The following is a 25,902-nucleotide window of genomic DNA, read 5'->3' on the forward strand; positions in this document are numbered from 1 at the left end:
CCCATTCCTTCTCTCCAGAGATGTTGCCTGTCCCAGCATTTTGTGTCTATCTACGGTTTAAGCCACATCTGCAGTTCCTCCCTACACCCATGGAGTAGTTCTACGTTACCACAGTTTTGCATCCTACACGCTTGGGGCAATTTACAGAAGCCAATTAACCTACACACCTACACCTCTTTGGAATGTGAGAGGAAACTGCAGAACCCGGAGAAAACCCATGCAGTCATGGGGAGAACGTACAAACTCGGTACAGACAGCACTCATTGTCAGGATTGAATCGGGGTCTTTATCGGTGTAAGGCAGCAACTCTGCCGCTGCATCACTGTGTTGGCCCATGTTCTAATGTTCAATGTTCTCAGTCTTTTTACAGCCAATGGCATTGTTTTCTGAAGTGTAGTCACTGTTGAGGTGTTAACAATGCAGCGGCCAGTTTGCGCTCAGAAAATCCCACAGCCAACAATGCAATGATAACAAAACAGCTTTGCTGTTGCTAAGGCCGAATTGGTGGCCAAGGCACTTAGGTCAAATGCCCCTGCTGTTCAAATAGCATAATGCAACCTTTTAGAACCAATGAGAAGCAAATGTCTCACCCAAATGATGGAACCTTCAACGATGCAACTGTTCCTCAACAATGCTCTGAAGCATCAGTCTAAATTGTCTGCTGAATTTCTCGAATGGATTGGGGTCTTTGGAGTTGGGATGTGACAGTAAAATTCTGTGCATTATATGGTACCATACTTGATTAGTACAGGTGTCAGAGGGTATGGGGAGAAGGCAGGAGAATGGGGTTAGGAGGGAGAGATAGATCAGCCATGATTGAATGGCGGAGTAGACCTGATGGGCCGAATGGCCTAATTCTACTCCTATTTCTTATGACCTTATCAGTAGTTCATGGGAACACCATCATCTCTAGGTTCCCCTTTAAATCACACACCAGCCTGAGTTGGAAGTATATTGCTGGAATCCTGCAACATCTATCGAACAGCACTGTAAAGGTAACTTTACAAGAAGGATCTGGCAGTTCAAGAACGTCCTCAGCACCACCCTGTCCAGGGGAATTAAGCAATAAATCCTGGCCTTGCAAGGAGCATCAAAAATGTATAGATGAGAAAAAATATTACTGCTGCTGCACGTTTGGAATAGCATCTCGTTTGACAAATGGCGACCAACACCTGAGAAATCTGATGGTAGGATTCAGTAAAACCTCCTAACACCAGTAGTATTAGAAAGTGTTCCAATAAAGTGTTTAATGTTTAGTGCGGCATGGTGGCGCAGCGATAGAGTTTCTGCCTCACAGCACGTTAAGCGCCGTAGACCCGGGTTCGATCCCGACTATGGAGTTTGTACGTTCTCCCCGTGACCATGTGGGTTTTCTCTGAGATCTCGGTTTCCCCCACACTCCAAAGACGTACAGGTTTGTAGGTTAATTAGCAGAAATGTCAAAAACTGGAGGGCACCCTTTTAAGATCAGAGGGGGGGGGGAGGAATTTAAATGAGATGTGCTACACAGAGAGTGGTGGACGCCTGGAACACTCTGCCAGTGTGTGGTGGGAGAAGCGGGCAGGGTAGTGGCCTTTAAGAGGTCTTTACATGGGCAGGTGGATATGCAGGGAATGAAGGGAGATGGATGACGTGCAGGCAGAGGAGATTGGTTTAACCTGGCATCTTGTTCAGCACAGACATTGTGGGCCGAAGAGCATGTTTCTGAGCAGTATCGTTCTCTGAAAGGAATAGCGGACAATTGCTGCCTGACATCTCAGTCTGGACACATACATCCAACGTAGAAAATGCGTGGGTCAATGCATGATCTGTTGCTCCCTAATGGAAATGCTGAACAGCCAATCCACCGTGTGATTCTTGAAGGCAATGTTGTCAGTGCCGTGCTGTATGGTTCAGAACAGATGCTTGGAGGTTTCTCGGAGATTCAATACGCATCTTTAAAATTCTGAAGGGTCTTGATTGAATGGAGAGTTCCACTGGCAGGAGGGTCGATAACTAATAGACTCTCATTTAAGGTCATTGACAAAATAATCAAAGGAGGGAGATGAGAATTTCTTCAGCAGCCTGGTGTAAAAATCTGCAATTCACTGTTTGAAAGGGTGGTGGAAATGGTGTCAGGAACGGCTTTCAGGACGGAATTGAGTGAGGGCTTAAAGATTTTGCAGAGCTCTGGGGAAAGGAAAGACCGTTCAACTAACTCTTTCAGAGAGCTGGTGTTAACACAACGCGTTGCGTGATCTCTCCTGTGTTGCAGGCATCTAGAATTCTGACAAAAAAACTGGCGGTTTTGATGCTTCAAAATCTCTGGGTTCCCATGATTTAAACAATTGGTTAGATTATAATTGATCCAGAAATTGAGCTCTGTGGAGCCCCACAGGTACTTAGAGACCACTGAAGCTGAAGCAACATTAAACAATGAAATGTATTTTTAATGACTGGGAAATTATTTTTTAAATCTGATACAATGTGAGCCTCGTTCGGCAGGAGGCCTTTGCACAGCCCAGCTTGAAGCATCCCTTTACAGAGAAGCATTCATTAAAGACAAATTAAACAATAATTTCACCTCATTTAGCTGTGGAGCTGTGCAATGGGCCTTGGCTGTGCGTGTGCACTTCACTGCATCTCCCCAGCATGGAGCGGTGCTGCTGCAAGGAACGCGTAGCTAGTGAACGCGTGCGTCTCCACTGGTCTAGACGGGAGCGGACCTGACAGACACGAAGCCTCTGCAGCCATTCTGTTAGATCCATGTCTCCATCTTCCTGTGTCAGTTTCCCTAATCCCGAGGCTGAACAAAAATCCATCAGTTGTGAAATGATCCTGACAGCCACCTGCTCTATTCTGTAGAGGACAGGGATTCTTCCATGGGCTGGGGGGGGGGGGGGGGGGGTGGCGGCACAGTGGCGCAGCGATAGAGGTGCTGCATTACAGCGCCAGAGACCCAGGTTCAATTCTGACTGTGGGCGCTGTCTGTATGGAGTTTGTATGTTTGCCCCGTGACCGCGTGGGTTTTCCGTGGGTTCTCCCACACTCCAAAGACGAGCAGGTTTGTAGGATAATTGGCTTCAGTAAAATTGTAAATTGTCCCTAGTGTGTAGGATAGTGTTAGTGTAAGGGGTGAACGCTGGTCAGTGCGAACTCGGTGGGCTAAATAGCTGTATTCTGCATTATATCTCTCAAGTCTAAAGACTAAGCCAATGGTCTCCAGGGATATGTTGAAACTTTCCCAGATTCCAAGAGAGAATTAGTTCAGAATCAGCCTTGTTGGGCCTCCAAGTCCACATCCATTACCAAGCGCCCATTTTACTGAAAGCATAACCTATTTATGCTCCCGACATTCCCATCAACTCCCCACATTCCCATCAATTCCCCCATATCCCACCACTCACACCATATCACACCATATCACACCATATCACACCACACATGAAGAGCAACTCACAGAAGCCAATTAATGTCACAACCTGCACATCTTTGGGATGAGGGAGGAAACCAGAGTCTGATGTCCCACACAGTCACAGGGAAAATGGACAAATTCTGCACAGGATCAAAGGTCAGGCTCGGAATCCAGGAGTCTGAACCTGTAAAGACGTGGCCCCTCCTTCTACACCACTGTGTCACCTCTTCTTCAATTCCAGTTTTGTTTTCTTTGGAACAGAACAGGCTGAGTGGAGAGTTAAGTGTAGTGAAATATTATATATGCATCAGGCCCAAAGCATTGAAATTCATAGTTATTGCAGATTTACAGGCACATTAAACACAACAACACAACAAATAAATATACAACAAACAATAATGCGATAGATTGACTGGTATTCTTGCCTGGGACTGGTTCTTCCCAGCTGTTATCAAGCAACTGAATCATCCTACCATAACCAGAGAGCGGTCCTGAACTACGATATACTTCATTGGTGACCCTTGGACTATCTTTAATCAGACTTTACCTTGCATTAAACGTTTTTTCCTTATCATGTATCTATACACTGTAAATGACTCGATTGTAAACATGCATGGCCTTTACGCTGGCTGGTTAACACGCAACAAAAGCTTTTCACTGTACCTCGCTACACATGACAATAAAACTAAACTGAACTGAACTGAACCAACCCCTAATTGTACAAGCGGAAATATTTAGTGCAACCTTCGACATTGTCCTTGGTAGGCTGGTGCCGAGATAGTGTTGGGCAAGGTGGGTCAAGAGCCTGATGGTTAATGAAAAAAAGCCTTTGTTGAACTTAGTTCAGGTGAACAAAATGAAGCAACACCTAAATAGATTGATGGAAAACAAATCCTATTCCCATTAGCATGGGCGTCAGAAACCAAGGAGGCAAAGACTTAAAGTAAATGGTAGAAGCTCGAGAAGAATAGCTGAGGGGAGTGAGGCTAGAGGTCAGAAGCTCACTGACTGAAATAGTGGTCGAGGCAAAAATCTCACCGCATTTAAGCAACTCGGACATGTATTTGAAGAACTGAGAACTGTAAGGTACAGATCCTGTACTGGTAATACGTAGTTAGGCAGGGTCGCTCTAAATCGAATCGGTCGAACGATGTTCCCTATCTCTCATAAAATATTTGATTCTATAATTTGGAATTATGGACCAGAGGAAATGGGAGCATTTAGCACAGAACATCGAACAGTAGAGCACAGAGTCAGACCCTTCGGCCCTCAATGTCTGTGCTTAACATGATGCCATGGTAAACTAATCTCATTTGACTATACACGATCCATAACCCTCCTCATTCACTGCGCACACATGTATGGAGCTAAAAGCCTCTTAAAGGCCATTATTGTATCTGCCTCCACTGCCACCCCTGTCAGCACATATCAGGCACCCTCCAATCTGTGTAAAGAATCTTGCCCCACACATCTCTTGTGAACTTTACCTCTCTCGCCTTAAACCTATGCCCTCTAGTCTTTGACATCTCCATCCTCGGAAAAAGGTTCTGACTGTTTACCCCATCTATACCTCTCATAGTTGTCTCCACTTCTATCAGGCAGGAGTTCCTCAACATACAGGAAAAAAGGTGACATTTCAAGGTAGAAGTTAGGCAGAAATTGGTTTTGGGTGGAAATAACATATCATCCAGATTGCAAAAGTGACAGAGTGGTCAGCAGGCTAACATTTCCTTCACATCAGTCCACAAGTCAAATTTGTGACTTGGTTTACTTTGAATTAAAAATGGCTTTATTTTGGGGGCACTTTGGAGTCTCTCCTAACCTGTTCTTCTGTCCCCAGGTCTACCTTCGGACCAGGAGTCGGTGCCAGTGGAGGAGACGGAAAATGTCAGCCTGGCGGAACAGATAACGGACGTGGTGAAGCAGCCGGCATTTATTGCTGGCATTGGTGGGGCGTGCTGGGTCATCCTGATGGGCTTCAGCGTGTGGCTCTACTGCCGACGAAAGAAGAGGAAGGAACTCAGCCACTACACTGGTGAGGAGGGAAACGACATCAACAAGTTTCATTTGTGCTGTACCCAAGGCTCTTCGTAGAAACACATGGCAGTGAGCCATGCAATGGGTGATCGGTGTAGGAAGGAACCGCAGACGCTGGTTTGCACCGAAGATAGACACAAAATGCTGGAGTAACTCAGCGGGTCAGGCAGCATCTCTGGAGAAAAGGAGTAGATGATGTTTCGGGTCGGAACCTTTCTTCAGACTTGAGTCTGAAGAAAGGTTTTGACCTGAAATGTCACCTGCACCTTTTCTCCAGAGATGCTGCCTGATCTGCTGAGTTACTCCTGCATTTTGTGTCTATCAAAGAGATATTGGGGCAGGTTTTATGGAGCAGAGTGGATCAGGGAGAGATTCATGTGGCTGGTGCTGAAAGCATGAGTCGCAATTGGGAGGTGAAAATCAACTAGAAATAGATGAGTGCAAGATTGTCAAGAGTACTGTTGTGTTGAAGGAGGTTGCAGGCAAATGGAAACGAAGCTGAAAGAGATGGGTTTGTGGACTTTGGTGTAGTGTTGTGGTGTTGTCGGGCTGGGAGCCAGAGATAGTCAAAGGGTAGAACTCATCCATATCCACGCTGGTCTATGCTATAATGATCTTCATCATCAGAAGGTAGGTCTTGCCATTAACCCTCTGCTGCCTCAGTGACCAGGTGAGCAGCTTCACTGGTCCCTATTGGAATAATGCCTCCTTGCCCCCTCTCACTACCGGCAGGCTGTTCTCTCCCCGCTTCTCCTGAATGTGGATGCTCGATGTGATACCTCCCACGAACCTCGTCCTCCATCAACAAAGCTGTCATTCCAACTCGGTGCCTGTCCCAGAGGCTGCAGTGTGTGATTGGCAGTTCTTGCCGTTGGGCAGAGGTGAGGTCGGGTCTCATTTGGCTCTGGCCACCAACAGGTTCTTCTACTGTAGAAGCAAGGACCAGGAATCAGTACAGCACAGGAAGAGACCCTTCGGCGCACAAAGGATCACTCCTGCGCTCTTCCTGATATGTATGGTTCAGTATCATACAGGTTGAACAGGCCACAGCTCAAACCTGTTTGTAATTAGAGTATGCCCACAATCTGTGTTTGTATTTGGAGTATGATAATGCCCACTATCTGGCCTTGCTGTGTGGCAGGGCTAACTCACTGCCCTGGCACCATGACTTCACTGTCGACATGGTGCTAGTCCCATTTGACGTTCATAAGTCAAGATGCTGGTGCCCTGTGGATACAGGACCCCTTTGTCCAAGTTGTTCAGAGTGTTTGGGGTATTGCCAACTTGTTCTGCAGTTGATTTTAGAGGATTGATAACTCTTAGGATCCATCCAATCCCCCCCCCCCAACAGTTCTCGTCTAACAATAACAATGCTCGCACGATATCCGTTCTTTCTGTCCATTACAGCACTAACTAAACCCATCACCTTCCAGGTAAGTGAGGTTGGCCTTGAGGCATTGACTGTCGGCTATTCAGCTGATCCCTGCTCCAGTTTACTGAGGCACTGCAGTGATTCACTCCAGGTCACTGAGTAACTCTGTCCATGACACTGCACCCACTTGTTCAACTTCAGCCGCATGTTTTTAAGAAAGCCATTGTTCCCCTTCAACCCCCAGTCATTGACACAGCGATGGACAGACAGCTGTTCTGACCACCTTGCGAGGTACCTGCTAACTTTAGACTTCAGAGATGCAGCACGGAAACAGGCACTTCGGCCCACCGAGTCTGTACCGACCACCAACTCGTGGTTAGTCTGAGATCAGGGGGTATGGGGAGAGGGCAGGAACAGGGTACTGATTGAGAATGATCAGCCATGATCACATTGAATGGCGGTGCTGGCTCGAAGGGCCGAATGGCCTACTCCTGCACCTATTGTCTATTGTCTGTTGTCTATTGAGTTAGATTTAGCTCTTAGGGCTAACGGAATCAAGGGTTATGGGGAGAAAGCAGGAACGGGGTACTGATTTTGGATGTTCAGCCATGATCACATTGAATGGTGGTGCTGGCTCGAGGGGGCCGAATGGCCTCCTCCTGCACCTATTCTCTGTGTTTCTATCTTTCGATGACTAACATTCACTTCCTGGAATGAAAGAGTCTTTGCTCTCCAGGATGCCTCTAACACCGCAGCTGAACCTACACACAGGGAGGATAGGCATTCACCCGCGCACTAGTCATCTGCAGCACAGCTGGAGCTGTGGCTCCATGTGAAAACACACCAAAGAATCGGACGTCAGCAATTATAAAAGTTACATTATCCGCAGAATTAGATGTCATTGCTTCTGCATTGGTAATGTTAATCCTTGAACCGCCTTAGTTTTTGTTGCAAACAATTGTGCTGGAGTAACTCAGCAGGGTCAGGGCAGCACTTCTGGAGAACATGTAATGGCGACGTTTCAGGTTGAGACCCTTCTTCAGGCTGATTGTAGTGGAGGGTTACGGGGGAGAAAGCTGGAAGAGAGGTGGAGGTGGGGCAAGTCTGGCACATGAAAGGTTTAGGGTCCCGACCCGAAACGTCACCTGTACATGCTCTCCAAGGATGCTGCCTGACCTGCTGAGTTATGTCAGCACTTTGAGTCTAAAAGTAAACTTGCCTCTGCATTTCCTCGTGTCGACAATTATTATTTTTAAAATTATTACCTCCTGCTTTGCTTAAAATGGTAAAATAGTTTTTTAATAAAAATCTGCGAAATTCTTGTGCCTTCATTCAATCAATGGCATTAGGACATTATCCCATCACTTCAGAGGCAAGAGGGTATATTGGAAGGTGGCTCTGATCTCTGCTTGTGAATGCGGCCATCTAACTTCATGGGCTGGGTTACGTAGAGACCTCTGCAGTGTTGATCCCATCTAGTGTGGCACGGTGGCGCAGCGGTAGAGTTGCTGCCTTACAGCGAATGCAGCGCCGGAGACAGGTTCGATCCTGACTACGGGCGCCGTCTGTACGGAGTTTGTACGTTCTCCCCGTGACCTGCGTGGGTTTTCTCCGAGATCTTCGGTTTCCTCCCACACTCCAAAGACGTACAGGTATGTAGGTTAATTGGCTTGGGTAAAATGTAAAAAGATTGTCCCTAGTGTGTGTAGGATAGTGTTAATGTGTGGGGATCGCTGGGCGGTGCGGACTCAGTGGGCCGAAGGGCCTGTTTCCATGCTGTATCTCTAAATCTAAAAATCTAAAATCATCTGCTGACCATCCTCTTTCTCTCCTCTTCTCTTTACAGCTTCCTTTGCCTACACGCCAGCAGGTATGGTCATGCAGCCATTTCATGTTCACTCATAGTTTGGACTGTTTCCTTGTCGTCTAAGTTCCAAAGTTCACAATTGTGAGGGAAAGCAACAAAAAAAAAAAAGCTCCAAATGTCATGATAGTCCTCAAGAATAATAACTGCTGTCCACTTTTGGCACAACAAGATACAGGAATGTGTAAAACACAAAGTGCTGGAGTAACCCAATGGGTCAAGCTGTATCTGTGGAGGGAATAGATAGGTGACATTTCGGGTCAAGGCCCTTCTTCAGACTGATTGTAGTAGGGGGAAGAAAGCTGGAAAAGAGGTTGCGCAGGACTGTTTGAAGAAGGGTCCCGACCCTTCTCTGCCTCAGAAGGAATTCTCTGCCTCAGAAGGCAGTGGAGGCCAATTCTCTGAATGCATTCAAGAGAGAGCTAGATAGAGCTCTTAAGGATGGCGGAGTCAGGGGGTATGGGGAGAAGGCAGGAACGGGGTACTGATTGAGAATGATCAGCCATGATCACATTGAACGCCAGTGCTGGCTCGAAGGGCCGAATGGCCTCCTCCTGCACCTATTGTCTATTGTCTATTGTCTATTGTCTATTGACCTGAAACGTCACCTATCCATTTTCTCCAGAGATGCTGCTTGACCCGTTGAGTTCCTCCAGCATTTTGCGTCTACCTTTGTAGCAGGACAAAGCCTGGCAGGTCATAGGTAGATGCAAGTGAGGGGGGTTTGTTTGGTAGATGGGTGGAGTAAGCGACAAAGGCTAGAGGTAAAAAGAAGACAAAAAAGGCATCCACAATCTGCCACTTCTTGTGTTTCCAACATGCAGATGTATTTTCTTTTCGACAAACGCAAAGACAATACCTCAACCGCAGAAGTTTAATGCATTCCTATTAAAAGAGCTGCAATCTAATTCCTGGCTGTCATTTTAAATTGAATGATTTCTCTGCAAGGTTGCTCCAATCAATTACAGTCAGTGTTGTGTTAAGAGCATGCTGGGAAAATTGAGCTATCGGGAAGGCAGATGACAAAATGGTCGTCTGTCAGCACTGAACAGATAGCTGGTCAATAAAATGGATTTTCCTTTCAAAAAACCGCTGGGAGCGAAGAAAGTAGGGAAATAAATTAACATAGATCAATCAGGCTGGATCTAAACATCAAAGAATGAAAATCTAGTGATTTCTATTAGGTAAAATAATCCTTCTAAATGATAGATGGTTCAAAAATATGGAACAGATCCAGCTACCAGATACTGGCGATTCAGACTGTGCAGCATTTCTTTTGACAATTTTTATGAAATATTATCCTGCGGCACACTGTGGTGCAGGTGACCAGTGTATGCGCGAGTGCCTGGCACACCCGACTTGTTTGTTGAGTGCTACGTCATGTCTGTGCCCCACACCCAGTCCTTAGAGGCTTCAGAGGCCAAGCAAAAGTGAAGCTGTTTCCCGAGGTAACGTCCAACCTTTTGCCCCTGTTGGGAGCCACACCCGGCAACGACATGCACCAGTAAATGGGATGCACTCGAGGTTCAAATTGCTACCTGAAACGATTTGTTGGCAGCCCATGGTCTTCTTCCAAATGGCTGACACACCAGTACATGTGACACCAGGACATGGTGTAACGTTGGACTCTGTGGTCCATTTGACTTGACTTGCCAAATTAGGAATGGTTTTTTTTCCCACCGAGTTCCCAACTTGGACCTGTGGCAATCCTCAAGCAAGAGGAAAACTGACGACCGTACCTGATGTGCAGAAACGCACGTTAGTGGAATGAGCATTAACTAATCCCCTTTAAAAAAAGACACAAAGTGCTGGAGTAACTCAGGGGGTCCTGGAGAGCATTGTTAGGTGATATTTCGGGTCGGGACCCTACTTCAGACTCTGAGTTACTCCAACACTTTGTGTCCTTTTTTTTTTGTAAACCAGCATCTGCAGTTGCTTGGTTCGACCACTAATCCCTTTATCATTGTAAAGATTCACAGAACATTTGGAGCTGCATTTTTTAAAGTGCCTTTAGAAAATTGAAATAGGAATTGACAATAAGTATTGCCAAAACGCTTTACAGTCAAATATCAAATGACCGCATGATGATAGTGTATCTTAGAACACAAAATCACAAGAAAGTAGGAGAAGGCCACTTCACCCCTCAAGGCTGCCAAACCTTTCCCTCTGATGATGGCTGATCTTTGCTGGTTTCTACTGTGCCTGTTCCCCATATCCCTCAAGTCCTCAATTTGTTAACGATCTGGCCTCCACCACACTCGGGGGCAGAGAATTTCAGAGATTCGCCACCATCTGAGAGAAGGAATGTCTTGAGGTTGGCGTTGGTCGAGGCAGAAGGAATGTCCAGGATACTGGGTGGAAATTCTCTGCTCTTATTCAAAGAGTGCAAAAAGATCTTTGACTGGACATTTTGTGGGAGGACAAGTAGGCCTTGGTTTTACATCTCATCCAACAGTGAACTAGTTCAGCACTGAAGTGTGGGTGCAGATTTTCCCAATTACATATGAACATATAAGCCTGTAACTCAGGCACGTATGCTGCACTCTTTATTAGTGTGAAGAGGCAGAGTCCCTAAATGTCCTTGATTGCTGCAGGAAATCAGATAGGAAATTCCCAGACCTTTGTAAATTGGGAATGGATTTATGGTTTGCCTTTCCTAGCAGTTGCCCTCGTGAACAGTGAAATGGTGCCAACATTACGTTGCATTCTGCACTGGATTCGGCTCTACCGTATATGCTTGATGGTCTCTTTTCACCCTTCTGTTGTGTGTGTTCACCGCGCTTTAGGCATGTTGTAAAGGTTTAACTGGTCTTTCCTTTCAATGCAGTAGCTTTTCCACACGCTGAGGCTGCAGGCATCACCAATAGCGGGTAATTTATAATCAATTCATTCTAAACAAAATATCCAAGCAGTAGCGTTTAAGTCGTGATGCTGAGCTGTGGTATTCACCTGCTGAAATATCCTCCCAGGCCAGGAATCCTGAACGCAAATGTCACCAACTACCCCTGGCTGGCGGACTCGTGGCCAGCTTCCAACCTGATGCACAACAGCAATGGAAAGGAAACTACTGCCAGCTCTTGTATAGCAAAACAAGAAGCTACTGAACGGTTCTACAATGGTGAGTGAGGTGAATGGTTTGTGTACGGTGTATGCAGATGCAGACACGACAGTTGTCGACAGATTTAACGGCGGCGCGGTGCTGCCTTACAAGGCCAGGGACCTGGGTTTGATCCTGACTACGGGTGTGTCTGTACAGAGTTGGTCCGTTCTCCCCGTGACTGCACGGGTTTTCTCCGAGATCTTTGGTTTCTTCCCACATTCCAAACACGTGCTGGTTTGTAGGTTAATTGGCTTGGTATAAATGTAAATTGTCCCTACTGTGTGTAGGATATCTTTTGTGTGCTGGGATCTCTGGTCTGCATGGGCTTGGTGGGCCGAAGGGCCTGTTTCTGCGCTGTATCTCTAAACTAAACTAAACTAAGCTAAACTAAAAGATGTGCGTAGCTTTTGAATATGATATCCCAGAGGCAATGCACCACAATACAGAGATGTGTGAGTGATGGGGCATGGAGGGTGGAGGATAGTCACGTTCACAGAGACTATCGGGAGCTTCAGTGGTCACGGCTTTTTGATAGGTCGGCATGGCTCCCGACACGGCAGCTTTAAGCTACTTCTTCAAGCCTGGGTAGAATGGATGTGGAGAGGATGTTTCCATTGGTGGGAGAGTCTAGGACCAGAGGCCATAGTCTCAGAATAAAAGGACGTATAAGAAAATAACTGCAGATGCTGGTACAAATCGAAGGTATTTATTCACAAAATGCTGGAGTAACTCAGCAGGTCAGGCAGCATCTCAGGAGGGAAGGAATGGGTGACGTTTCGGGTCGAGACCCTTCTTCAGACTCTGACGTCTGAAGAAGGGTCTCGACCCGAAACGTCACCCATTCCTTCTCTCCTGAGATGCTGCCTGACCTGCTGAGTTTCTCCAGCATTTTGAGAATAAAAGGACGTACCTTTAGAAAGGAGATGAGGGAGACGTCTTGCCACTCACCCCGCACCCTCGCTCAATCCCACTCACCCCTCACCCTCGCACAATCCCACTCACCCCTCAAATAACATTTAAGTTAATGTTTTTATATTGATGTAATAATCAAAACCAATGACATATAATCAGTTGCAGAAAGCTGCTTTCTTCCAGTTTCCCTGCTGGTTGCAGTTCCTCCTCCTTCTTGCATCTGCTCTTTTCATGTACAGTACTCCGAACAACCTTCCCCCCCCCCCACCCCCCTTCCCCCTCCCACCCCCCTCCCTTCAAGCAAGACGTATAGAAGTGTGAAAACGCACAGCTGCAAATTCAGGCACAATTTCTTCCCAACTGTTATCAGTGAACTGAACCATCCGACCAACAACTAGTCCTGACCCACTATCTATCCCGTTGGATACCCTCGGACTATCTTTGACTTTACTGGACTTTATCTTCCACTATACATTATGCACGTTATTCCCTTTATCACGTACCTCTACACCGTGGAAGGGGCGATTGTATTGTCCTTCCGCTGACTGGTTAGCACGCAACAGCATCGTTGCACTGTACTTCGGTGCACGTGACAATAAACTGACCCTCTTCCTCCTCCATTGCATCAGTGAGTTTGCCTGCCCTGTAAATGGTTGATGGGACATCATGGAAGACAGTCCCCTGTCACTGCTGCTGTCCTGCACTATTCTGAAAGCACAAACCAAGGTTGTACAAGTGCCTGTGATATCTTACCCACGTCACAGAGAGAACATGGAGCCACGGGGAGAACGTGCAAACTCCACCCGAGGTCAGGATCGAACACCGGTCTCTGCCCCACTGTGTCACCCAACTTGGGGTAATGGGATGAGAATGCTATGGTTGTGCAATGGCAGCCATTAACCTGTGCCATCACAACACAGTGCTGGCCTTTGATATTCCCAGAGTACTCTGGCTCGTCATTAAGGTCCCAGCAACAGATCCACCATGAGGCCTGGCATTGTCAAGAATGGATCTTGTCACCCCAAGAAACCATCTTTGCATGAACCCCGAAATCTTCGAGTAACCCAGTGGATCCCTCCAATAGTCCCAGTATCTTAAGATATTCACGTGAAGAATACCCAAGTCAATTGATTGCTGCAAAATGTCGGAGTAACACAGCAGGATAGGCAGCATCTCCAGAGAGATGGAATGGGTGACGTTTCGGGTGACGTTTCTTCAGACTTCGACCCGAAATGTCATCCATTCCTATCCCACTGGGTTACTCCAGCATTTTGTGTCTATCTTGGGTGTAAACCATCATCTCCAGTTCCTTCCTACTCAATAGATTGCTGATTTCTGCTCTGTTATCAGCAGTTCCCCCAGGCGACATGACAAACATCACTACTTGTTTTATTCCCTTCTGTGCCTCAATCCAGATGCCGGTATTTCCAACTACATTGCTCAGACGGAAAAGTTTGGCACAATTACGTCTGACGGGCCCATCTACAGCACCATCGACTCCGCCAGTGACGAGTTGCGCACGTTCAATGGAGCTTTCCCGAATCAGCAGACCACGCTCTACGCAAGCACTCCTGTGGTGCCCCTCGGAGTCCAGAACCAGTACACAGCAGACCCTGTCAATGGACACTGGGGTGCCCAGCCTGGACCTTCCAACACCCAGTATTCCCAGCCCGAGCGCGGCCGACAAGAAGCCGGTGAGATGTTGACAATTGGCATAATGTTGCCGTATTTGTTTTGTTTAGTCTAGTTTAGTTTAGTTTAGAGATACAGCGCCGAAACAGGCCCTTCGGCCCACCAAGCCCACGCCGACCAGCAATCCCCGCATATCAACATTATCCTACCACTGCCTTAGTTTACTTTAGTTTAGTTTAGAGATACAGCGCGAAAACAGGCCCTTCAGCCCACCGAGTCCGCGCCGGCCAGCGATCTCCGCTCATTAACACCATCCTACGCACTTGGGACAATTTACATTGATACCAAGCCAATTGGCCTACAAACCTGTACATCTTTGGAGTGTGGGAGGAAACCAGACTTTCCTGGAGAATCCTCACATGGGTAATGGGCAGAACATAAAAACTCCGCACAGACAACACCCGTAATCAGGATCAAACCCAAGTCACTGGCACCGCAAGACAGCAACTCAACAGCTGCACCACCTGCTGCGAAGCCAACTTCACAGCCAAATAGAGCAGGGGAGAAACAGATCAGCTCATTCAGCCCAACCAGCCCTCAGTTCACGGTTGGCCCTTTTTTCCATATCTCAAATCTATCAGCCATGTTTGAATGGCTGAGCAGACTCGATAGGCCGAATGGCTCCTGTATCTTATTTTGTTCTATCCTTGGCAATCTGGGAAACCACATTACCTCAAACCCCTAAATGTTATCTTTTTTCTCCTTCAGCACTTTTCAGAGTTGAATGTAAATGTAAGTAAACAGTGACATGTAGATAGGTATAAGAGTGCAACACCAGGTTTGTTTTTGGATGGGTGTCGGATTGGTGGGCGATAAAATAGATGTTCTAATTATATTTTGTCAGGTTTGTGGATGCACAGTCTATTTTTATTGATTCATGAAAGGTGTGCAAATAAGAACACAGTGAATCTCAGACAGGGCCAGATCTAGAGTCAGACCAGGTGGGAAGGGACCAAGCATCAAGCTTAACTGGGGCCTTGGGGAATGCTCAGAGAGTCAGTGCCTTGGTCATGAAATCAAGGGTTAGGGTCGACACGAGTTTATTACAGATGGAACCGACTGCGGGTTCCCTCCCACATACCAAAGATGTACAGGTGTGTAGCTTAATTGGCCTCTGTAAATGTTCCCTGGTGTCTAGGGTAGAACTAGTGTAAGGAGATCACTGGTCGGCACAGCCTCGGTGGGCCAAAGGGCCTGTTTCCACGCTGTATCTTTAAACTTAGCTAAGCTGAACTAAACTAAACTAAACTAAAGAGGAATAACTACATGGGTAAAGTGGCCAATAGATCAAGACAGGTCGGTGTCCATGAAGGAGAAGGGGTGAAATTTAACTGATGCTAAGATGTCAGAGGCAGTGTGTTTTGCTGAATAATATTATTCCTTTCGAGTGAATCTCACCGTGTCACTGCGAAGTATCTGAAAATGATCAACGTGGTGATTTATTGCGGTGAATGAATGATCTCATAAACGCAGCAGTCATCCTTCAGTGATGACTTGCTACAAACAGTAATGAGATGACTGGTTAATCAATAGCGGTGGTCAGACAGAAGGATGCACTCACTCTCACGGACTCTTTGAAATCCACCTGAATCGGGGGTCAATTATCTTTCAAAGGGTCCAATGATCCAGTTCACCTGAAGGATCCAATGACCCATTGGTTCACTGGTTCAATGGTGCTTTTATTGTCACAGGTGCAAAGTGTAAACGCAATAGCGAAATTCTTTTCTGAAGATGCAGTGGGAGTAAGGTAATATATAGGAATCTGACAAATCCAAGCCGTAGTCAAATGGGCAGTGATTGCTGAAAGATATAGGCTGCATATAGGGTGGCACAGTGGCGTAGAGGTAGAGTTGCTGCCTCACAGCACCAGAGACCTGGATTCCGTCCTGATCACGGGTGCTGTCTGTACGGAGTTTGTACGTTCTGCCCGTGACCTGCGTGGGTTTTTTTTTTACGGGAGCATCGGTTTCCCCCCACACCCCAAAGACGTACAGGTTTGTCGGCTAATTGGCTCGGTATAAAATGTAAATTTGTCCCGAGTGTGTGTCAGTGTGCATAGTGTTAATGTGTGGGGGATCGCTGGTCGGCACGGGCTCGGTGGGCCGAAGGGCCTGTTTTACGCGAGGTATCTCTAAAGTAAACCAAACTAAACATACACCTATTGGATGTCGGACGGGCCGGCGGTGGGTGCTGGGAGTTGGTCGAGGACCTGCCGCCGAGAACAAAGAGGGACCCGACATGGGGGAGGGGGGGGGGGGGGGGCACCAAAAACAAAGAGGGACCGTCGGGGGCCATTTTGAACACTTGTAACTTTGTCACCACCCTATACATGGCGACTCTTTGCGTATTTTGTGTACGGTATGTAAAGCAATGGATTTCACTGTGACTTGTCATGTGTGATCACAGAGTATCAATAGATCAATCAACCAAATATCTCCATTCTCGTTGCCACAGGTGGGAAAACCGGCAAACAGAAACTGAATGCCAAGTCAGCGAAGGCCACACCCCTGAACTGGACAGACTTGCTGCCACCGCCACCACCCAGCGTGGATGTAGATTCCTACGACGATGAAGAGGAGCAGGAGTACGGGTACGCGAGTGTTCACTGTGTATCTCAACCCAAGTGTTAGACAAAAGCCTGGGCTGGCTGAGATATTTTAGCTCTCAGCCTGAAAACTCTAGGATATTCTGGTGCCAGTTTAAAGCACAAGGCAGGCCTCGGTCAGATTAGGCGGTACAGTGGTGCACTTGTTCGAGCTGCTGCCTCACAGCACCAGTTACCCAGGTGCAATCCCATCTCTTATGAGGAAGAGATCCTCTCAGAGGAAGGCTTTTGACCCGAAACGTCACCTATTCCTCTTCTCCAGAGATGCTGCCTGACCCACTGAGTTCCTCCAGCATGTTCTGTCCATCTCTTATGTTGTCTGTACAGTGGTTGTAAGTTCTCCCTGTGACCAGGTGGGTTTGTTTCAAATGCCCCACTTCCCTCACAATGGTTAGTAAGTAAATTGGCCACAGTAAATCCCATCCAGTGTGTTGGCAAGTGGTAGGATCTGGAGAGAATGTAAGGGTATATTAGTCATTTAATTCGGTTTAGGTTGGAGATGCAGCGCAGAAACTGGCCCTTCGGCCCATCGACTACCTGCGACCAGTTGTACTCTCACACTTACACTATCCTTCACACACTAGGGACAATCTACACTTATACCAAACCAAATGGCCTCCAAACCTGTATGTCTTTGGAGTGTGGAAGGAAACGGGAGGTCCCGGAGAAAACCCATGCAAGTCACAGGGAGAACGTACAAACTCCGTAAGGACAAGCACACACAGTCAGGGTCGAACCCGGGTCTCTGGTGCTGTAAGGCAGCAACTCAACTGATATGCGAATGATTGATGGATATGCACAGGCATATGAGATTAGTTTAACCTGGCATCATACATCACACACATACTGGGCCGAAGGGCCCAATCCTGTGCTGTACTGTTCTAAGCTCCATGTTAAGATATTGGATGAATGTAATTGATGTTTTCAAGAGAGAGTTAGATAGAGCTTGGGGAGAAAGCAGGAACGAGGTCTACATTTGGATGATCAGCCATGGCGGTGAATATTGAATGGCGGTGCTGGCTCGAAGGGCCGAATGGCCTACTCCTGGTCAATAGACAATAGGTGCAGGAGGAGACCATTCAGCCCTTCGGGCCAGCACCGCCATTCAATGTGATCATGGCTGATCATTCTCAATCAGTACCCCGTTCCTGCCTTCTCCCCATACCCCCTGACTCTGCTATCCTTAAGAGCTCTATTTAGCTCTCTCTTGAATGCATTCAGAGAATTGGCCTCCACTGCCTTCTGAGGCAGAGAATTCCACAGATTCACAACTCTCTGACTGAAAAAGTGTTTCCTCATCTCAGTTCTAAATGGCCTACCCCTTATTCTTAAACTGTGGCCCCTTGTTCTGGACCTATTTTCTCTGTTTCTATGTAACGTAAACCTTTTGTTGAGAGTAAAGTGTCTTCCTATTTTCCATTTGAAGCCCTGGTGTTGATGACTGGTGTCCCCCACTCCCCGAGAGAACCTACTTGGTGGAGGGGGCGAGTGAGGAGGAAGGACCCCCTCCACCCCCTCGAGGAGAGGCATCGTCGCCAGCCACCTCCTACGGGCAACAGTCCACGGCGACACTGACACCATCGCCTCGAGAGGAAGCGCGGTCAGCAGGGCACGGCGTGACTGAGGATATCCCGAGGCTTCATCAGTTTGAGATTCCACATTTACACCGGTGAGCATGCTGACGGACTTGTCATTGTACGGGTCCACAGCTGATTCTCCGGCAACCCATGGTCTGGCACCTTCTCTAACCCGGACAGAATTCAAGAGGGCACTCGAAATTCCCCCCGCCCCCGGAAAGTCCCTCGAAAACGCTGTGCCTGCGGCCCGTGTGAAGAGGCCGATCTCGACCTCATCAGGACTTTCGCGGCTGGACTTCTGATTAGCGGGACGAATTTGCCCCCTGCGGCCCGGGGGCTCTGGAACCCCAGCCCGGCCAGAGCTGGCAGATCTGTTCCCATAGCCGCCCTCCGAGCCTGCTTTGGTGGGCCGCTATCTCAGCCCCTTCCCCAGTAGCCTAGATGGACCATTCCAGTACCGTTCAACCCCTCTCGGAAGCCGTGACCTCTAATGGTCCGGCAAAACGGATAGTCCGGGAAGGCTCTGGAACCAGAGGTGCTGGAAAATCGGTGGTGGACCTGTATTTATAAACTGCAACAACAGCAAACAGAGCAAGAGGAGATCAGGGAAAGAAATATTAGGAAATAGCAGAAAGTAATTGATTGACTAATATTGGTACTTCTGTCAATGCTTTACATTTGTATCTCTGTCCTCTATCACCTCTGGCCTCTTGCACGTTCCTAGTTTGCAACTCTCTGCCATTGACCGAAGTGTCTTGTCATCAAAGCAACAAACTCCATCATTCCCTGTCTAAACCTCATCCTGCCTCTCAACCCCTCCTCTTTTCGATTGCTATGTGAAGCCTCGGCCTTCGATAAGGCTTCGATGGGGCATATTTATTACATTCGGAGCGCTACGTTGAACCAGATCCACATAATCTTTAGTTAAAGCAATTCACCTCTGCACTTTTCTTATGGATAGGAAATGGATGGGTGGGTCAATAAAAGGGTCTCGACCCGAAAGGTCACCCATTCCTTCCCTCCCGAGATGCAGCCTGACCCGCTGAGTTACTCCAGTATTTTGTGTCTACCTACAAAAAATTGACATGCTTCTCCTCCAAAAATAAATAGCTTTGCAAAGGGCGGCACGTTGGCGCAGCGGTAGAGTTGCTGCCTTACGCCGGAGACCCGGGTTCGATCCCGACTACGGGTGCTGCCTGTACGGAGTTTGTACGTTCTCCCCGTGACCGCATGGGTTTTCTCCGTGATCTTCGGGTTTCCTCCCACACTTCAAAGACGTACAGGTTTGTAGGTTAATTGGCTTGGTATAAGTGTAAATTGTCCCCAGTGTGTGTGTTGGATAGTGTTAATGTGCGGGGATCACTGGTCGGTGCGGACTCGGTGGGCCGAAGGGCCTGTTTCCGCGCTGTATCTCTAAACTAAACTAAACTAAACAAAAAGATCAATTGGTGCTTTTAAGAATAGATGCAGGTCCCTTTAAATACTCCTACTTCCTCACTGTTCAATATTCTCCCCAGAAAAATGACACTCAATCCTGAATCAATCAAATTGTTTATTTGAACAAATTCCGCATAAACAGAACAGAAGAGATATGTAATGAGGTTGTTGAAGGTAATGAGACTTTTGATAGAGCAAATAATGGGCAATTATTTCTCTGGGCGGAAAAGGCACTAACCAATGGTGGCTGCCTGACAATAATTGGCAGCGGAGGCAGAGGGGGAAATCAGGTAATTTTTGTTTAATGTTGTGTGATGCTCTGATGTGAATGTACTGCCTGAGAGGGAGCTGGAGGCAGTTTCCAATACAATAAACATTTCAAAGGAAAGAGGAGTAAATATTTAAAGGGGAAGAATTTATGGGGAAAGAGCAAGGGTGAGGAGCTAATTGGGTAGTTTTGTCAAAGGTGGTGCAACCATGTGAGCAGAATTAATCTTTTATTGTGTTTAATGATTTTATGAGTCTATTACGATTATTGCTGGTGAAAACTCGGCCTTGAATAATCTGAGAGGGGAAGAAGGTTTGGGAGGAGTTTACTCTTATGGGAATCTACCACAATACGACAGGAGACGTAAGGAACTGCAGATGCTGGTTTACCAAAACAAACACAAAGTGCTGGAGTAACTCGGTGGGTCAGTCAGCATCACTGGAGGATCTTGATAGGTGACGTTGCTGGTCAGGACCCCTTCTTCAGACTGATTGCAGTGGGGGAGAGGAAGATGGAAGAGAGGTGAGGGCCGGACAAAGTCTGGCAAGACATAGGTAGATGCACGGGGGGGGGGGGGGGGTGGAGGGGTAATTGGCAGATGGGGGGGACAAAGGCTAGAGGTAAAAAGGACGCAAAAGGGTTTAAGATAAGATGAGAGAAGAGGGGTGAAATGTGAAGCCAGAGGAAGGGATATAGGTGGAAGGGTACGGAGAAGGAGGGGAGAGGGATAGTGGGAGAAATGTGTGTACACCCAGGTGAGACAGAGGGAAGAGTTGGGGGGAAAATAAGGGGCAGTTACCTAAAATTGAAGAATTTAATGTTCACTAGACCAAGTGGACCTGTTGGGCCCAAACCACTCCTGCATTGGTGCAGCACCCTGTCCTCCCCCCCTCCCCTCTCTCCTCAACCCCCCCTCCCCTCTACTTTCTCCCCCACTCCCCCTTCTCCCTCCCTCCTCCTCCCCTCCTTTTAAACTTAAAAATGTGAATAACTAAAAATATAACACCGATTTCAATAAAACTACTTGCATTATCACTAAAGTGACAAGGGTGAGTAAGGTGGGCCTAAAATTGTCGCGCTATCTTGTACATTTTGGCTGAAGTTCAGTCACAAACAAGATAACAAACGAGGGTTTTAGTATATAGATGGCATTGCGCTGTAAACTATCCATGAGGTGCTGTTCCTCCACTTTGCGTGTGGCCTCACTCCAGCAATGGAAGAGGCCCAGGACAGAAAGGGTCAGTTTGGGAATGGAGAGGGGAGTTAAAATGGTTAGCAAGTGGGAGATCCAGCAGGCCTAGGCGGAAGGATAAGGCAGAAGCTGTTTATAAGGGCAGTACATTCGTCAGTTGAGCTGTCTGAATGTAATTGTGGGGCTTGGCTGACTTGCTCTGTGTTGGTGCTCTCCCCTCCTCTTTCAGGAGACTCCCAGTGGGACCGGTCCCACTGCCCAGACCTCCAACCCCTCCACCGTCGCAGAGCCACTCAAGCGGGAATGGGAACGAGGAGGCCGCCACAGAGACATCGGGCCCTCATCGGCATGGGCACAAACGCAACCCCAGCCAGACTATGGTCAACAGCAGTGAGAACGTCAACGTACCTGGACCAGGTGAGGCATGCCACTCGTTCGTGGATGGCGGAAGCAACAGCCTTTATTCCAGTAAAGCAAAGGTGGGCAGACGCCACAATTGGGGCATCCCAGTGGCACGGCGAATGGAGTAGGAAGGAACCACCACCGAAAATAGACACAAAATGCTGGAGTAACTCAGCGGGTTAGGCAGCAGCTCTGGAGAAAAGGAGTAGGTGATGTTTCGGGTCGAGAAAGGGTCTGAGGAAGGTCTGAGGAAGGGTCTTGTCCCGAAACGTCACCTATTGATGATGATCAGCCATGATCACATTGAATGGCGGTGCTGGCTCGAAGGGCCAAATGGCCTACTCCTGCACCTATTGTCTATTGTCTATTCCTTTATCTAGAGATGCTGCCTGACCCACTGAGTTACTCCAGCATTTTGTGTCTTCCTTCAGCACAGCTAATAGAGTTGCCCAATCACAGCACTGGAGAGCCGGCTTCAATCCTCACCTCTGCTTCTGTGCGTGTGGAGTTTGCACGGTCTTCCTGTGATCACGTGGGTTTCCCCCAGGTGCACTGCTTTCCTTCCACATCCCAAAGACACAAAGGTTGATGGGTCAATAGTCCACTCTAAATCATCCCGTGTATGGAGATGAAGGGGGGGGGGGGGGGGTGAAGAAGAATGTGGGGAGAATTAAAATGAGTGTAAATGAGTCGTTAATGGCTGACTCAGTGGGTCGAAGGGCCTGTTTCAAAGTTGCATGATTCTATGACTCTTATTTTTTGCTTCACAAATGGACATATGACAGTTTTGCAGCAGATATCCTTTTAACCCGCATACAACTAGTTGTGATCTGGATTAAGTGACATTGAATGGAGGGGGTGTAAGAAAATAACTGCAGATGCTGGTACAAATCAAAGGTATTTATTTCACAAAATGCTGGAGTAACTCAGCAGGTCAGGCAGCATCTCAGGAGAGAAGGAATGGGTGACGTTTCGGGTCGAGACCCTGGGGGAGCCATTGATGGAGAAATCCTCAGTCCAATTTTATAATCAATATTTTGCACTGGTGTTCAATGTAGCCACAAATCAATAAAGCTGGATTACTGAGGCAGAGTGATTCGTGTTCAGTGAGGTTCTCCTACTCCAGGGAGTCTAGTTTAGTTTAGTTTAGAGATACAGTGCGGAAACAGGCCCTTCAGCCAACCGAGTCCGCACCGACCAGCGATCCCCGCACATTAACACCTTCCTACCCACACTGGGGACAACTTACATTTACACCAATTAACCTACAAACCTGTATGTCTTTGGGGTGTGGGAAGAAACCGAAGATCTCAGAGAAAACCCACGCAGGTCATGGGGAGAACGTACAATCTTTGTACAGACAAGCACCGGTGATCAGGATCGAACCCGGGTCTCTGGAACTGTTAGACAGTAACTCCCAAGTCATGAGTTTTATTGCAGCAGTTATTTGAAACTGAGGAGTGTAGGACTTTCATTGGTGCTGGTGAATCCCTTCAGTTCTGTATCCCAGAGATTGTAGAGGATAGATCAAATGGGAAGGTAATAAAGAAGATCTAGGTAATAAAGAAGATCTAAATATTTTTTTTAAAGACTGGTGAATCAGACCTATCGGGGATCTGGGACAGGGAGGAGTTGAGGCCTAGGTCTGAGCAGCCATGTTTTTATCGAGATGCCAGGTAGGCTGGAGTGACCTATTCTTGTTCACATTTACCTTCCATTCGTGTTCTTCGTCAGTTTGAACATTGCTGAGTTTGAGATTTGTATTTTATGGACAAAGTTTGAATACATCTTCCTAGTTTCTATTTTTGGTCCCACCTTCATTTTGTGATTGCGCTCAATAAGTTATACATTTTTGAAGTAATTTAGTTGTGGAATTTAGCCTACAAAATTACTCTCTTTTTTTGTGTCCTCCCTAGTTAGACTTTAGACAGAGATACAGCGCGGAAACAAGCCCTTCGGGCCACTGAGCCCGTACCAACCAGCGATCACCCTTTACACGAGGGACAATCCTAAACACGAGGGACAATTTTCAATTTTACTGAAGCCAATTAATCTACAAAACCTGTACGTTTTTAGAATGTAGGAGGAAACCGGAGCACCTGGAGATAACCCACATGGTCTCAAGGAGAACATACGAACTCCATTCAGACAGCGCCCGTAGTCAGGATCGAACCCAGGTCTCTGGCGCTGTAAGGCAGCAACTCTTCTGCTGTGCCACAGTGCCACCCAAAGTTAGTGCTTTTCTGTCCCTAATTATTCCATCTCTTTTGTATCTAGGGAAGACAAGACACACGCCTGTGATAGGGGGCAGTAACATTAACACCCCACCCAGCCAGAAAGCTCGTGCAAAAAAGAAAGCTAAGCAGAATCAGTATCGCCGGGATGTCTCTCAAGGAGGTAAGTTCCAGCCAAGTTTTGACTTAATAAATGTTTCATGTTCTCTTCAGACCAACTCAACACAGCGAGCCAATTTGCTTTCCATCCACATTCCACATAGCATTTAATCTCGACACGTCAGGGAATGGTCCCAATTCAGTGGAAATTAAACTTATTACTCATTCAACATTTTAACGCAATTTAATGTTGGGAAATATATTTTGTTTCCTGTCGTGTCAGGCAAGGGAGTTGAGACCACATTGGTGTTCTGATGAAACAGGAGTTAACTGAATAAAGATGTAAGACAGAATTAAGCCTCCAAGTTGAAGTGAAACCACTCCATTGGAGAACATATGTAATTATAGTTTAAGGAGCCACCCATCTAAGCTCCTCGACCCCTTGATCCTCGGTTCCTTAGAGCCTCAATGGTTCAAACATTGTTTTGCGTATAATCACCTCCAATTTTGATATCATTCTAGCATTTTTTTTTAATCCTCTCCAGTGTTATGAAATACATTTTTTATAATATGAAATCCCAGAACTATGTACAGTGGTCCAAGAAAGATTCCATATTCTCACCTCTTAAATTGATTTCACTAGATTTACCAACTTCTTACCAATCTTTCGAGTATCTGTATCGTTTTGCTGGTCTGGTCTGTATATAATTGCTTTCCAAACATTATGTGGCCCCCTTCTTCTTCCCACCAAATAAGTTCAGCTCACGAAACTGTATTGCAATTTATTAGACAAATGCATTTATCGAGCTGTAGAATTGCACAGAACAAGCCGTTCAACTCACCAAACGTAGACACAAAAAGCTGGAGTAACTCAGCGGGTCAGACAGCATCTCTGGAGAAAAGGAATAGGTGACGTTTTGGGTCTTCAGACTGAGAGTCATGGGAAAGGGAACCGCTATTGTCTGCTTTTTGCTTGGCAGCTTGCTTGTTCCACACCTTGCTACTTCATTACTGATGCTTTGACCATGATATTCTTTTGGCAGTAAATTTGGGAAGCAAATGAGTGTAAGTAGTTGGAAGGTAGGAAGGTCTCTACCATCCAAACTGTTTGACACCCTTCCGTAACAATGATGTTTGCAATGCGGCTTGTAATATTTGGTGAGACCTTTCCACACACTGCATTTCCGCTAGTGACCACAAGCCGATTGTGGGAAAAGAGGTACAAACGCAGTAACTGTAGGAGATATTGGCTGATGATGTAGGGTGATCCGAGGTGCTGTCTTGCTACCATGGGTGTCCATGGTAGCAAGTTACTCAACCCACTGATGGTTATGATGCTGGATCCATCTCCACAGTAAATGCTAATATATTGTCCCATCATCAGTTACACTTTCTCACATTCCACAATCATTGATGAATGCTGTTTGATCTCCGTTACTAACATCCTTTAAATGGAGCTTACTTGTAACTCAGGCCGTCTTCTCAAATAATACATCCTCGGCGATGCGCGCACCTTTTATCTTGTCCACGTGCTTGCATTAGAAAGCCGTCTTTGCTTTTATGTACGCTGGGCTGCTTGACATCTTTGCTTTCGAGAGGACAACATTTTCCTTTCCTTCCAACGCGGGGGCAAAGCTAGTAGACCTGCTGCTTTACGGTTCTGTCGACGTGTTCAATCCTGACTTACAATGCTGTCTGTGTGGAGTTTGCACCTTCT

At 47.0% G+C, this 25,902-nt stretch overlaps 1 protein-coding gene across 1 annotated transcript in view; it reads left to right on the forward strand.

The window, feature by feature from the left end:
* robo3 (roundabout, axon guidance receptor, homolog 3 (Drosophila)) overlaps window positions 1-25,902 on the forward strand; it is a 560,989-nt gene that overhangs the window by 510,510 nt on the left and 24,577 nt on the right. The window contains 9 exon segments of the mRNA XM_078426827.1: window positions 5,235-5,429; window positions 8,650-8,673; window positions 11,495-11,537; window positions 11,637-11,785; window positions 14,095-14,373; window positions 16,826-16,961; window positions 18,403-18,645; window positions 21,680-21,867; window positions 24,130-24,249. Coding sequence (XP_078282953.1) covers window positions 5,235-5,429; window positions 8,650-8,673; window positions 11,495-11,537; window positions 11,637-11,785; window positions 14,095-14,373; window positions 16,826-16,961; window positions 18,403-18,645; window positions 21,680-21,867; window positions 24,130-24,249 — 1,377 coding nt within the window.

The sequence above is a fragment of the Rhinoraja longicauda genome, chromosome 32 (assembly GCF_053455715.1).
Source record: "Rhinoraja longicauda isolate Sanriku21f chromosome 32, sRhiLon1.1, whole genome shotgun sequence".
Classification (NCBI taxonomy): domain Eukaryota; kingdom Metazoa; phylum Chordata; class Chondrichthyes; order Rajiformes; family Arhynchobatidae; genus Rhinoraja; species Rhinoraja longicauda.